At 42.7% G+C, this 15,308-nt stretch overlaps 1 protein-coding gene across 3 annotated transcripts in view; it reads right to left on the reverse strand.

The window, feature by feature from the left end:
- The window catches only part of GRIN2A (glutamate ionotropic receptor NMDA type subunit 2A), a 167,590-nt gene extending 162,979 nt beyond the window's left edge, over positions 1-4,611 (reverse strand). For all 3 annotated transcript variants that reach the window (XM_032703822.1, XM_032703821.1, XM_032703820.1), the window contains exons 1-3: positions 4,158-4,611; positions 3,147-3,381; positions 1,302-1,724 (exon numbers count right to left, since the gene is read on the reverse strand). In XM_032703822.1, the coding sequence (XP_032559713.1) occupies positions 1,302-1,706 (405 nt within the window). In that variant the 5' untranslated portion in view covers positions 1,707-1,724; positions 3,147-3,381; positions 4,158-4,611. The remainder of the gene's footprint in view (positions 1-1,301; positions 1,725-3,146; positions 3,382-4,157) is intronic.
- Positions 4,612-15,308: the final 10,697 nt, after the last annotated feature.

Here is a 15,308-nt window from a genome sequence, read left to right on the forward strand (position 1 = left end):
AGATGTCAAAGCCGTTGTTACAGAATCTCTGCCGTAATTCAGCACTTACTGTCCTCTCCTTGTATGACATAAGTTTTAAAAGTAAGACCATTCAAAATACCAAGAGAAACACATCTCTTATCCCGGTGGAAAAGAGTGTTTTCCAGAGGTAAAGAGTTTCCGAAGTTCAAAGCTGATTCCTCAATCATAACTAATCATTGTCATTTTCCTGCTTCTTTTTCTCCCTCAAGTCACAAAATAATATGTCTGGTTCTCTTCCTTTTCAGATGTATTCAGAGACCTTTTACTATTCAAAAGTCATTTATGAGAAGCAATAATATTCCATTAATAAGAAACCCTAAAGGATGGAAATATCAGGAAATAAATTGCAATTAACATTGAAAAGCCTCATGTACTGGAAAACCAGTGACTTCCCACACCTGAACTCTTTGACACCACAGTGGGAGCTCCTCTGACTTTCAGCAATCCACACCAGAGAGCTCAGCCCTGCCTGGTGCTGAGCACCTGCTTCAGGAGCAGCTGTGATCACTGCACAACATCAGTGCTGCAGTGCCAGCAAGAATTTCCACAAGATTGTTACAGCATTAAAGAACTTGAGACATGAGTCACTTCTGCCGTTCCAGTCTCACAAGAGATTACATAAAGAGATGTTTTCCAACAAAACAATCTGTCATTACCTCCAGATTTCAGGCAATCCCTTTATGGGTTTGCATAGACTACACTAAGAAAGTAGGAGTACCCAATTAACAAAAATCTAACTTAATAAATATAGGGAATACAAGAGCTGGTTCAAGTGTGCAAGACTACTTAATTTATAGACTGTAGTAGATCACTGAAGTCTGGTTTAATATTGTTGTCCTGTTACTACTGTTGTCTTCATACACATCCACTACACATGCACTATTTCATGTAAGCACCACAGAACACCTGTTTATGGTTTTGGGGATAAGATGTAAAATTATTTCATGAACTTACTATTTTGAGGTTGTTTTTACATCCATGTGCCATATTTGCTCTTAAAATTTCTAGGCTGACCATCCTTTAATGAGCTGGGGACTAAAATTTCATTAAGGTTGCTTTTATAGTGTCAAAAAGCTGAGTTTCAGGCATGAACCCCAAAGTATTTCCAAGTATTTGAAGAGCAATCAACAAGGATACTGCTATGCATATTTTTTTTCTTTTTTTTGAAGTACAGAGACACAATTAAAAACATCTTTTTTGAACTGCTTGTACTGACTACTCGTGATAGAGACCAACACAAGTATGTTAGACTAATAAAAGCTTGTAATAACTTTTCCTACCTTATCTGCCATTATCATGGAGGCCCCGCCGTGAATTCCAAGAATTGGAATAGAAGTCTGAGATGAAATAAAATCCAAAATCTGAGCTACTGCCTCCTGGTCAGTGTCATCTCCAAAAACCACTCCGTGGATCTTGGTGCCTGACATCAAGTCGCAAACATGTGTTATGATGCTCTTGGGGTCAGTCTGGTTCACGAGAAGGGGCACTACATTGACATCAACAGTCAGGTCTGCTGACATTTCCCTGGTCCAGAGAGCTCTGATATCTCTCTCTGTTATGTACTTGGTCCTTCCCAGAATCACTGCAATGTTCAGGATGGGATAATTTTTCTCTGCTCCACGAACAAGATCCAAAGGTGCCAGAAGAGCTTGGAGTACCAGGAGAGCACAGCCAATTTTCCTCATCTTTGCCAGCTTTGTCCCCTGTAAAAGCGATCACATTGTATAAGAAAAACACAGAGGAAAGAAAGATATACTGTAGAGCTCCAATGAAGGTTTTAAACAGAGAGCATCTGGGCACAATGCAAACTTTAGCAGCTTTTTATAATGCATTCTTCACCTTAGTTCCAGTTTAAGCCTCTTGTATCCCCTCAAAAAGTTGGCTTGATAATGACAGCATTACAGCTGGTCTCCCACAAGCAAAGCAAAAAACGTAGCAGAAGTTCAGAGAAAAGACCCATTAACATTCTTCCTGGACAGCCAATAAAAAAATAAAATTACTGACAATTTAAAAAAAAAAAAACCAAACAAAAAAAAACCAAAACACATTATCATCCTTCTCTTTAACCTTGCTGCACTAAAACAGGTAAAACAGAAATCTATATTCCTTCATCCTGAACATCTATTTAAAATTCAGTCATGGTCTAACAGGGAAAGGTACTTTAGCTCAAAATGAGACAAGTAAGCCAGAAGTCTGCTGGAAACCCCGCTCCACATATTCCATACATCTCACAGCATCCCAAAATCATGCTGGTTTATTTCTGAAGATCTCTCCTAGGCAGCTGCTGCCCAAGGAAGCCTACACTGCATTTCTGGAACGGATTCAGAAGCACAATATTCCATCTTAATTCTTCTCCCTCCTTTTATGCAGCATTGACTTGAGCATCTCAGAACTGCTGATCTCGGACACAAAGTTGTCCCCGGTGTTGAAGGGGAGGGTGTTCCATAAATGAGCATCACTGCACTGGTTACCTCATGTCTTCACTGAATCTCTGTAGAGGGCTGAATATAGACAGAGTAGGATGGGGAGAGAGATGAGGCACAGAAGTGATCTGAACTATCTGAAGGAGGGAGGAGAGGGAGAGCAGGTCTGACTCCGCAAGATCTCCCTCCGTTTCTGTGCCCCGAGGGATTTCCACCCCCATAACTGGCTCTCCGCAAGCTGCAAGAAGGGAGTCCCTGTGCCACATAAAGCCAAGCTTGTTGCGAAGCGTCACACAGAACACACTGGCGGGGCCGTCCAATCAGGGGTGGCACTTCTCACATCTCCCCTCTCATCCCGCCAGCCCCATCTCCATCATCAGTCAGAGCCGTCTGCTGCTGGGAACGCGCAGCGAGACAAGGGCTGGCAGCACCATCACCTCCTCTCGGGGCAGACGAGGAGACGAGCGCTCCACCGACCGCTCAAGCGCGCACATCAGCGCCCCTGCGCTGTTGCACTGCGGGCCGGGCTCCCACCCACCGCGGCACAAAACCCAACCCGAGCGCCTCGCGTCCCTCCCGACAGTCCCAGGGGAGCCGCGACTATCGCGACAGACCCCCCCCTATCGCGACAGACCCCCCCCGCTCCCGCAGCTCCCGCGCCGCGGCGCTCGGGCGCCCCCCGACGGGCGCGGCCGCACGTACCGAGCGCCTCAGGAGACGGAGCGGCGGGAGGAGCCGGAGGGGCCGCAGGTGTCGCTGCCGGTGCTGCTGTCGGTGCAGGGCATGTCGCGACCGCGGGCATGTCGCGCCCCTCGCTGCCCGGGCTCAGGGGCGGCCTCCGCGCCGCCGGCCGCACGCGTGATCCCCGCCGCAGCCTGCGGGCGACATCGCATCCCGGGAGGGCAGCTACGCGCACGGGGAGACAGGCGAGGGGGGGCTGGACACGGAGAACGGGACAGAGACGGGGAGAAGGCGTTAGTCAGGTTGCGGGGGTGACAGGGGGGAAGAAACGTGTACTTCAATCTCATGTGAGCAGAAATAAAGTGACTGCGCTCAGAAGTTCTCCCCCCCCCTCCCCGCCTTCGCTTAGAAATACATTTCAGCGCTTTGCTAAGAGCCCGCAGCCGTCCGGGAAACGTCCCTCATCCCTATCCAGGTCAGGAAAATCCTGGGCTCCCCACTGCCCGGCTGCTTCCAAGTGAAATGGATGGGTTTGAGCTCTAAGGGAAGAGACGTCCGACCTGGAAAGGGCAGCTAGAAGCAAACTAATTCACATGATCAAGGGCAGGAGTTTTCTTGTCAGGTTCGAGACGAGCATAACCTGGAACACAGCTAAAGCGGTGCGGGATAAAGCTCTTTTCGCTCTTGAAACGGAACAGCTTCATTCCCAATTTATCATAAACAAGCCCAGGGAGACACTCTAGCTGAACCCGCCACGGGAAGCCCAATTGCTTTGATTTCCACTCACTATTTCCAGTAAATATGCATAAGGATAGTTCTTCAAGCAGCCCCGGCTAAATGTAGGACGCTGGCGCGCCAGGCAAAGGCAGCCGGCATTCCCTAACTGGTCCTCGGTGCCGGCTGGGAACTAAGAGCCAAGCCTGGATCCGCGGGATCCGGCACCGCCGACATCCCTGCGCGCCTCCCGGAGCCTCCGCGCCCCTGCCCAACTCCTCGGCTCGTACCGGTGCTCCCCAGAAAGGCAATACTTACTGCATTCTCCCTCCACATAGTTCCAGTTTAAAGATCCTCAAAGTCATTTCAGTAGATTCCTTCGCAAACAATGAAGTGGAAAATAGGTCCCTCAGCGCCTGGATTTCATCCTGCAACTTGTTCCCACCGCAGTAAATAGCAGCCCGGCAGCCCTTTTTTATCCCTTGAAATCCCGCATGATCAAGTTTTAGCAGAGCCATCGCAACTGAGATTCGCTCTTTACTTTTGGCAGGAGGCATTTAAGCGTCTTCATCTTTTTTTTTTTCCCTCCTCTTTTTTTTTCTCTTTTCTCTCTCCCCCCCCCCCCTTTTTTTTTTTACTCGCTGTTCAAAGGGGCAATCGCAACGCTGCCGCAGCAGTTCCCCAGCAGGGCAGGCACGGAGCCCCCCGCGCTGCTCTGAGCTCCTCGGAACTGGCAGCGGCGGTTCCCGGAGGAGCGGCGGGATCCGCCCGGGGCCGCGGGCGCGGCGCTGCGGGTGCGCGCCGGGGCCGCTCCGCTCCGCCGCCCCCGGCACCGCCGCCCTGCGCTGGCAGGGGCACAGCTCACACGGCCGCCTTGTCAAACCCAGACCAGCAGCGGCTACTTTGAAGGCTCTTCCCCCCCGCTTCTCCCGCCCCGCTCTGCTCTCGCACAGGCACCAGCGAATGAGTCAGACGCAGGCAATCGGGGGAGGGGGTGTCGGATCTGGGGGAGCGGCGAGAACACCAAGCTTGGGGCTCAGGAGTGGCAAACTCGAGCGCTCTGCCCGCATTAGCATCCCCCAGCCAAAGGCTGGTAGCCCGGGAAACCCCAGAGTGTTGTCCTTTCCCTTGATGCAGGCGCTGTCAACCAGAAATCCCTGCCGTGGGGCTCAGGGGAATGAATGTGGAGCAGCAGCTCACACACTAAAAGCAGCCCTAAAAGCTCCACACCGCAGCCAAATATACAAAAAAAGCTCTGTAGAAGTTGGCTCCATCTGGGCATCCCTGCTGTTCCATCACCCCTTCGGCTTCACCCATTCCAAAGCCTTGTGCCTGTTTCTCCATCTCCCACTCACCCAGCGCAGTCGTGGTGCCAGACCCACCTGGCCTTTGAGCAGTTCTTGCCTCCCAGCCCACATCACACCCCACCAATACTTTGCTCCACCGCCCTACTGTGCCTCCTCCCTCTCTCCATTGCTCTCCTGCTTTTTTCTCCCCCTTTCCACCATCCTGCTCCAGCTGCCACAACTTATTTGGTTTAGCACAAATGAATGTACCAGCTAAGTACCACACAGGGGATGGCCTCCTCCTGCTCCATCCTTTACAGCCATATGCACTTCTACACTGAACACTTCAGAGCAGGGCAAAATCACACATTTTGACAGACCCACTCCTATGCCAGAGGAAACCTTTGGGTTCAAATAGGATAAATGCCAAGCATCCAATCACTGAAGTTTGCTTTTCACCTCATTAAGACACTCAACACCAAGAAATCTCTCCCACAGACATTTAACAACACATCAGCTTTACTGCTCTTGACAGTCTCTTCATAGAATTCCCCAATAGGTCTATGGCTGGGGTTTTGTCCTCCTTTGAAAGATCTCACCTCCTAACTTATTTAGAGATTACTTCCTCAGACATTGCATTAGTCTTTCTAAGGAAAGCAATTAAGCAGCTACAACTGCCCTTTTTTTTTTAAATGTTTGATGTTTTAATGCATCTCTGCATTTCACCCTTGATGCACACTTTTCCCCTGTAAATATTATAGCCACGTTTGTCACGGTTACTGGAGATGAGGTTGCAGCTCCATCCTTGTGTAAGGGTTATGTCAGTGTTATCATTCAGCAGATTTGTTGGAACAGCAGCAAAAACAGAGACTCAAGATCCTCAAATGCAAGTGAAATTCACAATGGTGAAAAAAGTGTGACTCAAACATTAGCATATGTTTAAAATATTAAAAGTGACATGGTGTCTTTAGAAAATACTTATTATACAATGTATGTGTACAACACATTGATTGAATCTAATTATGTGAGATCAATATAAGAAATACCCAGATTTTCTAATGTCAGAGCTATATGATTTTCATTGATCTAAATTTAGAACTAGTTTAGCATTATTTCAAAGATTTTTCCTCAATTAGTCTTGTAAAAAGTTGTGAAATATCACAATGAACAAATTTAAAAAATTAGAATTAAAATAAAACATTAAAAGTTTGCACCAACACAGTGGGACTAATCTTGGCAGTACTATGCAGTCCTCCCAAAAGCCTCACTGTATTCAAGTAGATTACTGCCTACAGAATTGAGCAGATGCTGCAAAATTAGACTGCTGCTTTAACAGACATTCACAGTCCATTTCTAGGTATATCTGCACAGTTTAATTTCAAGTTAAGGAGCTGCAAATACGCTAAGAAGTCAACTTCACTCAGCAGAAACAAGAAAACAAAACCTGCATTTAAGTGTCTAACCCTTGGAATTTGTGTGTAACAAATACTACATCCCTGCACTTGTGAGAGCAAGTGTTTTCATGGGGAACATTTATTCTGAAAGGCAGATGGATTGATCCCTAAGTGACTGCCTTCTCCATATGGGCAGCTCTGCACTCTCTAAAAGCAGCTACAACACAAGTTCAAGAAGTTTTGGAATCCTTCACTTTTGAGGATATTTTCCAGCTGGGGTTTCCCTACCAGTCCCACCTGCTACATAAAACATGCATTTAAAGGTCAGGAGCTTTCTTCTTACTCAGTTCCTCCTAAAATAGTATGAAAGTCACAAGAAGGTTTCTTTTTTCTGAAAATTACTTGTTGCAGAGAACACTTGTCAACAGAAACAAGCAGCCAAATTTTCCAGTAGAAGCAATGTTTCCAAAGTGTGGTCTAATAGTCTGGCACAAGGCAGATTTCTGCCTCTGTTGCTGACTCAGTGAGTGACACTGTGTCTGTAAATCTCTCTCCATTTCCTTTACTGTACCAGTTGAAAGATGCTTAACCTCAGACATGTTAGACATCTAAATTAAAAGTCAAATTTAGCCCCTATATTCAGGAAAACTCTATAATTTTCCTGTTGCTTTTAGAAAGAGTACTGTTAAGTAAGGTAGGTACCATCACCCTTTAAAAAAATATTGTTCTCATAAAGTGACACCAAAATTAGTCAAGAAAAACACTTGAACACATTTGATATCACGTTACTACCACTGCTTTCAATAGAGGTAGTCTTCATTGCAGAAGCTTAAGACAAATCAAGAGATCTCAAGAACAAATTGTAGATCTGCTCAATAATCCTTGTTACATGGAAACTCCATTACACACAACTTCATGTTTTGTGAAGCAAAATGGTAATGGGAGATTGCAGGTAACTGGCCAGGTTAAGGGAGAGAGGCTCACTTAGAATCCATCCTGAATTTTAAAATGTTTCCACTTTCAGCAATAAACTACTTTTAAGTTTAGGCATTGTTGCTGTAACCAGTAGCAATTTATTGATACAAATCTTATCTGCCACAAATATCTGAGTTTCATCTACCTTGAGAAGTGTCTCCAGCAAGAATCAAAAGTGACATTGATGCAAAGTCATTTTTTGGTACCACACAGGATCAAATCTGAAATGAAACCACCTGACTCCACAAAAACCTCAACGCATCGCAAACAAGGATACAGTAACAGAAGCGTACTCTTGGGAGGCTACAAAGTTACTTACATGCTAAATGAACTCAAAAATGGGAAAGAACTCAATTGTTTTCAAACTTGCTAAAACATTTTGTCACAGATGGCCCTCATATTGAAAACTGGCTCGGCTCCTCGTTTGGCAGTGCTCTTCCTTGCACAATTTACCAAGTCATGCATGAAATGATGGCCTTAAGCTACTCTCAGTTTTGCAGAGGACATGAGCGAGCTGCCACGGAAAAAGAGGAGGCAACATCACTGAGTGGAGCTTGAGGCTGTTACAGCACTTCAGCTTCTCTGCAAACGACCCCCAGCAAGGAAAGAACACCCCGGGGAAGCTCAGCCAGAGTTCCTCCTTTCCACCTCACCTCTGCTTATCCGAGTTATTTGAGATTCACCAGGATTGTGTCTTTGCCTCTTCTGCAATCAGTTTCATGTAACAAATTAATCCTCAGATGTATTTCCAAACTCTGCTATGCAGTTCCCAAGAGGAATTCTTTTTCTGGGCAATCACTGAATTAGTCAAATCTAACTTTAAGGGTCAAAACAATTTCATCACGAACTCTGTGGTTTTTAATTAAAGCTGCTCTATTAACAAAGGGATCTGTGTTACAGCAGGGCAGTCCTGTGAAGACTGTGTCAGTTACAATCCCATTACACATCCCACTGCCTGCACAAGGCCTGGGTTTTAGGGAACTCAATCAGGTAAATATCTCATTTAAGGCTGCTTCTCTTCTTCCCTTGCTGCACTCCCCCTTTCCACCCCCCATCAACAACTGTGAAATATTAGTATATTTTTAATAAAATCTAGGAGCACCCAAAAAACCACCTGACCACAGAGCCAATACAGATCATTCATTATTACCTAAGACAGTACAGGAACAGTCAAAAATTGCCATTATTTATTTGGGGTCAAAATATGATCTCCTAACCCTCACTGAATTTAGTAACTGAAGTGGCAAGCCTTCAGGAACCAGAACTTTTTAAAATACCACTTGAAGCCTTCTCTTCAGTCACCCTGGGCCATATTAATGTGTCTCTTGTCTATCTGTATTATGGACAGCACGATGAGCCTCCTAGACCAGTACTTACTACCTTGCATTAGTCTGCATAAAGGATGCTCAGATCTTCTAAGTGTATAATGGCAGTAGTAGTTTTGCTCTTGCCTCACACAACATTTTCTGTGTCCCCACATTTGAGATGGTCTATCTTTATATAGACTTTCTGCACCTAAAAAGCCCTGTGTATGTAGCTGGTGTTTATTTTCAAAGTCTTACCAAAAATTTGTTTAAGTCAGGGGTTTGAACTCAATTACAGAAGAGGCAAAGACAATCAGGGCTATCACTTTGATCTTTTGATGAAACAATACACCTGTATTAGGTATTCAAGGGGTTGGACAGACTTAATAGGTTTTAAAATACTACTTGGAAAAATACCTTATGAATCTTGAAGATAGGTGAGTCTTACCAATATTAGTATTACTTGAAAAATCAAAGTTCCATGGAACATTATTTCATTTAAAATTTGATTCAACACGAAGAAAATTACTATTTATGACTGACAAGAGCCAGCAGTGACCTCTCACACATTGTTCATTGGTGGTACTTGTTCGCTAAAAGAAAGTTGTACTGAGTGGGAAGCACCAAGATGCCTACATTGCATCTGTTTCTCAGTGCCTCACTAAGCAAATTCTTGCTTAGGGAGTTGAGACTTTTCTAAATCCAGAAAACCAAAATTAGTAAAGGTCAATGGAAGCTTCTTATCCCTGCAAAGTTACCTCAGCTCTAGCTGGAAGATATTTTTAAGATCAGTAGTATGTTGCTCCTTGCATCCAACCCATTTCTCGATTGTAGGCACCAGCTCTATTAAAACTAGGTGCTAAAGGCTTTTGAGACATCTGAGCCAGCAGGAATAGATCCAAGATAGAAAAAAATCCCCCTTGAACTTAAATTACAGTTCCACATGATGAGTCAGAGCCTTCTGTCACCTATTTCTGCCATACATGCTACATGGGTTTTGTTCACATACAGGAATGCTACTGAGCTGCTTGAGTATTAGTTTTCTGTAAAGTGCAATTGTCATGGTGGTTCCAAGTCCTGCATCATTTAGTCTGCTCTTGCTCCAGAGGAACCCCATTTGTTGCTTTCTATAGAAACAGCCTCTTCCCTGCCCAAGGAGAATTCTGGGCTACAGTAATAATAATCACAACTGCAATTATAAACAGACCTAATTATTTTCATTCTATTGTATTTTCAGACTTTGCACGGCTTAATCTCACTGTTGGGAACAATGAACAAGACAGAGGGTCTTTAAATAAAATAACATAATAAAACACATTTGTCTCCTACCTAAAATGCAGGCTTAGCTTACTCAGATGACCACATTTCTAGGAACTGATACTCAAATCAAGTACCATAGTTCTGGCAAACTCTTTCCAAGAAGAGCAAATGCCACTTCACCCACCACTAAACTCTTGTGTGACAGGAGCTCTTAAGCCTAAAAGAACTGGTTTCTCCTTCTTACAGCAGGGGAGGTAAAACTGGATGGAAGAAGGAAGGATTCAAGGAATTTTTTCAGGTTGCTAGAAAGTGAGAAATTGTCTGCTCACTTGTCTATCTGCAAGGTAACTCATGGAATTAATCCTTAGGAGGAGACACGGCTTTTGCTTGTGGTGGGTTTTGTACTGTCAAAAGATACAGGTTTAAACAGGCCTTTTCCCAGAAAAGTTACTGTCAACAATCCTCTTCTTCCCTCCTCTCCTAATGAGACACAAGAAAGTAATTCATTCCTGCATAAATTCTGCAAACAGAGGTCAAGGACTGGGAAGCTCCTGGTTCTGCAGGTGACACACAATACATTCAAAGTTGCTTTAAAAAAGAATTTGAGTTCAGAGGCTGAGAGCAAGTGAACCCTATACCTGGGAGGCTCAGTCACAGCAGGAAGGAGGATGCTGAGCACAGCCTTGCCTTGCATTATTGCTGCACTCTGATCTTTCCAAGCTGGTTCAGCATCCAAGACAGTTCTGTTCACATTCAATGACATAAGTAACTTGCACAAAAGAAATACAGAAACCAAAAGAAAAAAAAAAAGTAATTTTTTCCAAATAAAGAGCCTTCTATGACTTACTAGAATGACTTCGTAAACATGACTTCATTAGAGCAACTTAAATGGATATGAATTAAATCTAGGCTTACATTACTGACATTCTTTAAATTGAGCTCAACTGCTCTTTGAAATACCATCTGCTAAACAACAGCACTGATATCAATGCAAGTATAAAACTTCTTAAACTCAAGTATCTGTTCAAGTATGTATTATGAACTAAAAATATCCTCAGTCTTGCTTTACCTGACCATCTATATACTGTGCACACATTCAATGACATTCAAGTTCTTGAAGGGTTGGGGGTTTTTTAGGCAACGGTTATATATAAGAATCATCTAAACAAACATTTTAAGGTATTTCACCAACCTATTGAAAAAAATTGGTCCCAGCTCCACTTTCTGGAATTAATATAAAATTGCTTAATTTTTATAAGCCAATTAACTGCAATCTCACTTGGCAGACGATTGTGTGCTATCTACCCTCACACAACTATTTCTGTTCCCACCAGTCCTTTCTATCACACAGATTCCAAAATAACCGTGATATATGTAGGAACAAGAATATTTCTCTAGTTTAAAGCCTGCCAGATCTTATCTTTCATCTGCAAAGATCAGACAGATTTCTTGCTTTCTTGATTTTAGCCAGAAAGCTGAAATGATGGAAGATGATAACCAGAAAGACTTTCTTCTTAGACTGCCTTGTTAAGTGGGGAACAACGTCCTGTTCCAAGGTACAGAACACTGGACAGGGGTTCATGGGCTACTCCATCTGTGTTTCCCTTACATAGACTCATATCAAAAAGCACAGACCATGTAGAGTGTTTGCAGGACCAACAGCATGTGCTTATGCAGTTTCCCAAGTTACAGATAAAGAATATAGCTGTTTTAAGTAAGAAATTTCAAAACACACTGGGTTTATATTCACCTCAAGTACTAAAGTAATAACTGCTTGACTTCATTAATCTCACTGTTCTAGTTCATCACAGATTTATTTCATGGTCCCAAGTTTTCCTTGATGCAAGTCTGAAAAACTTTAAACATCATATTTTTTTTACCAATTGACTCTTCATCTTCGCTGGTTACCAACATTCATCCTTGAAAGCAGGTGTAAGAGCTGTTCATCCCAAACACTTCAAGGTCCAAAAACAAAACGAAAAATAGACTCAGTGTTTAGTCTTTGCAGATTTTTTCATCTTTCATTTTTATCCCAGTTGAACAAAGTGATCTTTTTAAAGACATTAATTCCTAGACTGGCTGTTTACTCCAGGAGTGAGTTATACAGTTGACAAGGGGGAAATTTTTTCCTCAATAACCCCATGTGGGGTATGGGCCAGGGACATCTTAATGCTCTGAACTAGAAGTTGGCTCAGTTTTCAGATAGGAGGCATGAAATGGGGTTTAAGCAGTTAATTTGAAAATGTCTTTATCATTTACAAGGGATCTGGTGGTGTCTTTTACCTTCTTTGAGCCTTTATCAACTTCACTAGTTATCAGCATGCACACCTGCATAAAGACAGATTTATGTTCTCTGCAGTTTCTTGTTCTTCAGAGGATTATTAGCTCTTACAACTTAACTACTCTACAAAAAGTGATCATTATCTTCTGTGTATCTGTAGAAGGACAACCAGATCTAGCCTCAAATTTAAAAAAAGTTACAACCTTCCCTTCATTCCCCCTCACACCTTATTAGCAAAGTACATGAGTTAAGAAAAGCAATGAAAACCTGAAGACCATCTGACTATTTCTGTGCACTAGGTCACCTTCCCAAAAGCAAGGAAACAGATTTTTCTTCTATTACATTTCACTTTTTTAAAGTCAGGGGTCAGTTTGAAAATCATAAAAGAGAGCAATGCATGTGACAATACAAAATGCCAATAATTGCTGTACAATTGAATGAGTAGCAAAGGAAACTTTTTTCCCTTCAGGAACAATGAGCCATCTTATTTGGTCTTGACCCAAAAGAGATGCTCTCCAAGAACCTCTGTGGGGCATGGTCTGAAGGAAAAAAGAACACTCAGCTATCCTCTTAATGACAGAGGCTTTTATTCCTTAAGAGATCACCTAAATAATCCCTATACAAAATTAGAACACATTTACTATCTCCAAAGACATTGTCATGCACAGTGTAATGTACATACTCCAAACACAACATCAGGCAAGATTGCTGAATAACTGACAATTCCTTTTATCCAACCAACCATAATAGGTCTATGAAGGTTTGGTAGTTTCAACACATGTTAAGGTTTCATACTTCTTTCTTACAAGCTTTGAGATAATCTGCTTCTCACCTTGATATAATCATATGTTTGGTCTGTGAATTGTTCACTCAGTGCAGTGGAAGGTCCAATGCCTTCACAGGTACAACAGCACTCTGGTAAACAAAAGTGTATTTTGCTCCCTGAAGTTCAATTAACTGCTGACTTCAACCTCCTCTTAAGATGATCAATTAAGGCACTTAGACTGCTGAATTAGGAGAGCATGGGCAGCAACAGAGCTCAGTTTCTAGAGACAAGTGAATAGTATTTTCTCAGACTGTTTTCTAAATAAGATAATTTTGTAAATATACAGAATAAACACACATCTGATCTGACAAAGCAGAGATCCAGAGCCTTTGATTTTATATATAGATCCATAAAAGACACTAGCTTACAATAGAACAGAGCATTAAATCAAAATTCTAACTGAACTTATAAACATTATAGTATGAAGCACTCAGTTTCTAAAAGAAAGACTAAAAAGGTAATAAATGTCTTCTCTAAAAGCCAAATGATTAATCTTCTATAAAACCAGTAGATATTTTACTGATAAACTGCACCAAGAGGATTGCTACAGAAAAGAACTGTTCCCCTTATATTTCTTACATTGAAATTATTTTTTATGTCTTCCCAGAGAGGGCAGGGACCATAACAATCTGATTTACCATTTAAAATAAGGTCTGATCTGACAGTTTTTCACCTATACCAAGATGCAGCCTCAACGTATATAGCCATATCTCAAGAAACCATGCTCTGCTGCAGCTAAATAAACACACTAACCAGTGTCACAAAGATGCATTCTAGTGACTACAGAGAATGGCAAGAACCCAACACATCTCAAGAAGTCCATGCAGACTGAAACAGACTGTACATGTATCATCTCTGAAGCACACAATTGTTAATCTAGCTATATGAAATCATGTCTATTCTTAGTATTGAGTACATCACCATATAAAATGCTCCTCTTGAAGTGTCATATGCTCAGAATAATCTACTTCATTCACAAGAGCTTCTGAATAGTTAAAGCTCTTGCTAAATCCCAAAATTCCTCTGTGACTACTCTTATCAAGCTGAACAGCATCCCAGTGTTCAACCTCCCTCTGAGAAAAGGAAAGGGAACAGCAGGGTATAATCCACTCCCTAAAATGGATGGAGAGATAGTCTGGAAGGCAAAGGATGTTAGAACTACTCAAGGGGACAAGAAGCAGCTCCACACGTTGTCTTGAATGGCAATTACCTAACAAATGCCAGGTGCCACCCAACTACAGCAGCCTTGCATGAGCACAGAGCCATTGCCTGCTGCACCTTATCCTATAGGAAAGGTAAACTTGGAGTGTGGAAAGAGCTCTTTCAGCAGTTGCCATGCCTTCCAACTGCAGCACAGGAATGACTAAGACTCCTTAAAACTGCACAGGTTGCTGGTAGAGTTATTGCTACTAATTCCACGCAGTGAGAATTCCTCTGTTCCTCTATGGCGTAAATACCACTCTCCAAGAGTCTTCTACTTTTGCAGGCAGCAGTGAAGTGATATGTTGAGACATTAAAATACATTCAAACCAAATGCTTGAAATTGTCTCAGAAGAAGTTTAAAATCCAGGCCTGCAACTGTACTGCAGTTTCTCAGTTGGATTTAGAACATTCATCCCTAAAGTTTCCTGGTCAGACAGTTCACTATAAATCCTGTGGCATGAGCTAAGGAAAAATTTCTCTGTGGTTCTGTCCAGTTGCCAAAGAAGTCAAGTTCAGAATGATACCAAACACATGACTAGGGCATATCTGCTCTCAGAGCAAAATTCTAGCCACTATATAGAAGAATTCCCCCCATCTGTACTAACATTTGCAGATTGAGTCGGGTAGAACACCAAGGAAAACAGATTATTGCAGTCAGCTGCATCGTTTTGCAAAATATAGTCTATTCTGCATGAAACAGTCCAAAGTTACATTAAGCATAAGCAAGTTATTTTAGTTTGATTCTGCATGGAAACTACATTCAAAACTGGGTTGAAGATTTCCAGCGCACAGCTATATTTATATTGTTTACACAAAAACTGTTTGAGAAGCTATCCACATAGTGTCCACATCAAATTACTTTGGCAAGGTACGATCTGCAACTACTCTTGGGTCATTAGCATGCAGCCCTGATTACCTAGTAGACACCTAACCACAGGAA

This window comes from Chiroxiphia lanceolata, chromosome 16 (genome assembly GCF_009829145.1).
Source record: "Chiroxiphia lanceolata isolate bChiLan1 chromosome 16, bChiLan1.pri, whole genome shotgun sequence".
In the NCBI taxonomy this organism is placed as follows: Eukaryota; Metazoa; Chordata; class Aves; order Passeriformes; family Pipridae; genus Chiroxiphia; species Chiroxiphia lanceolata.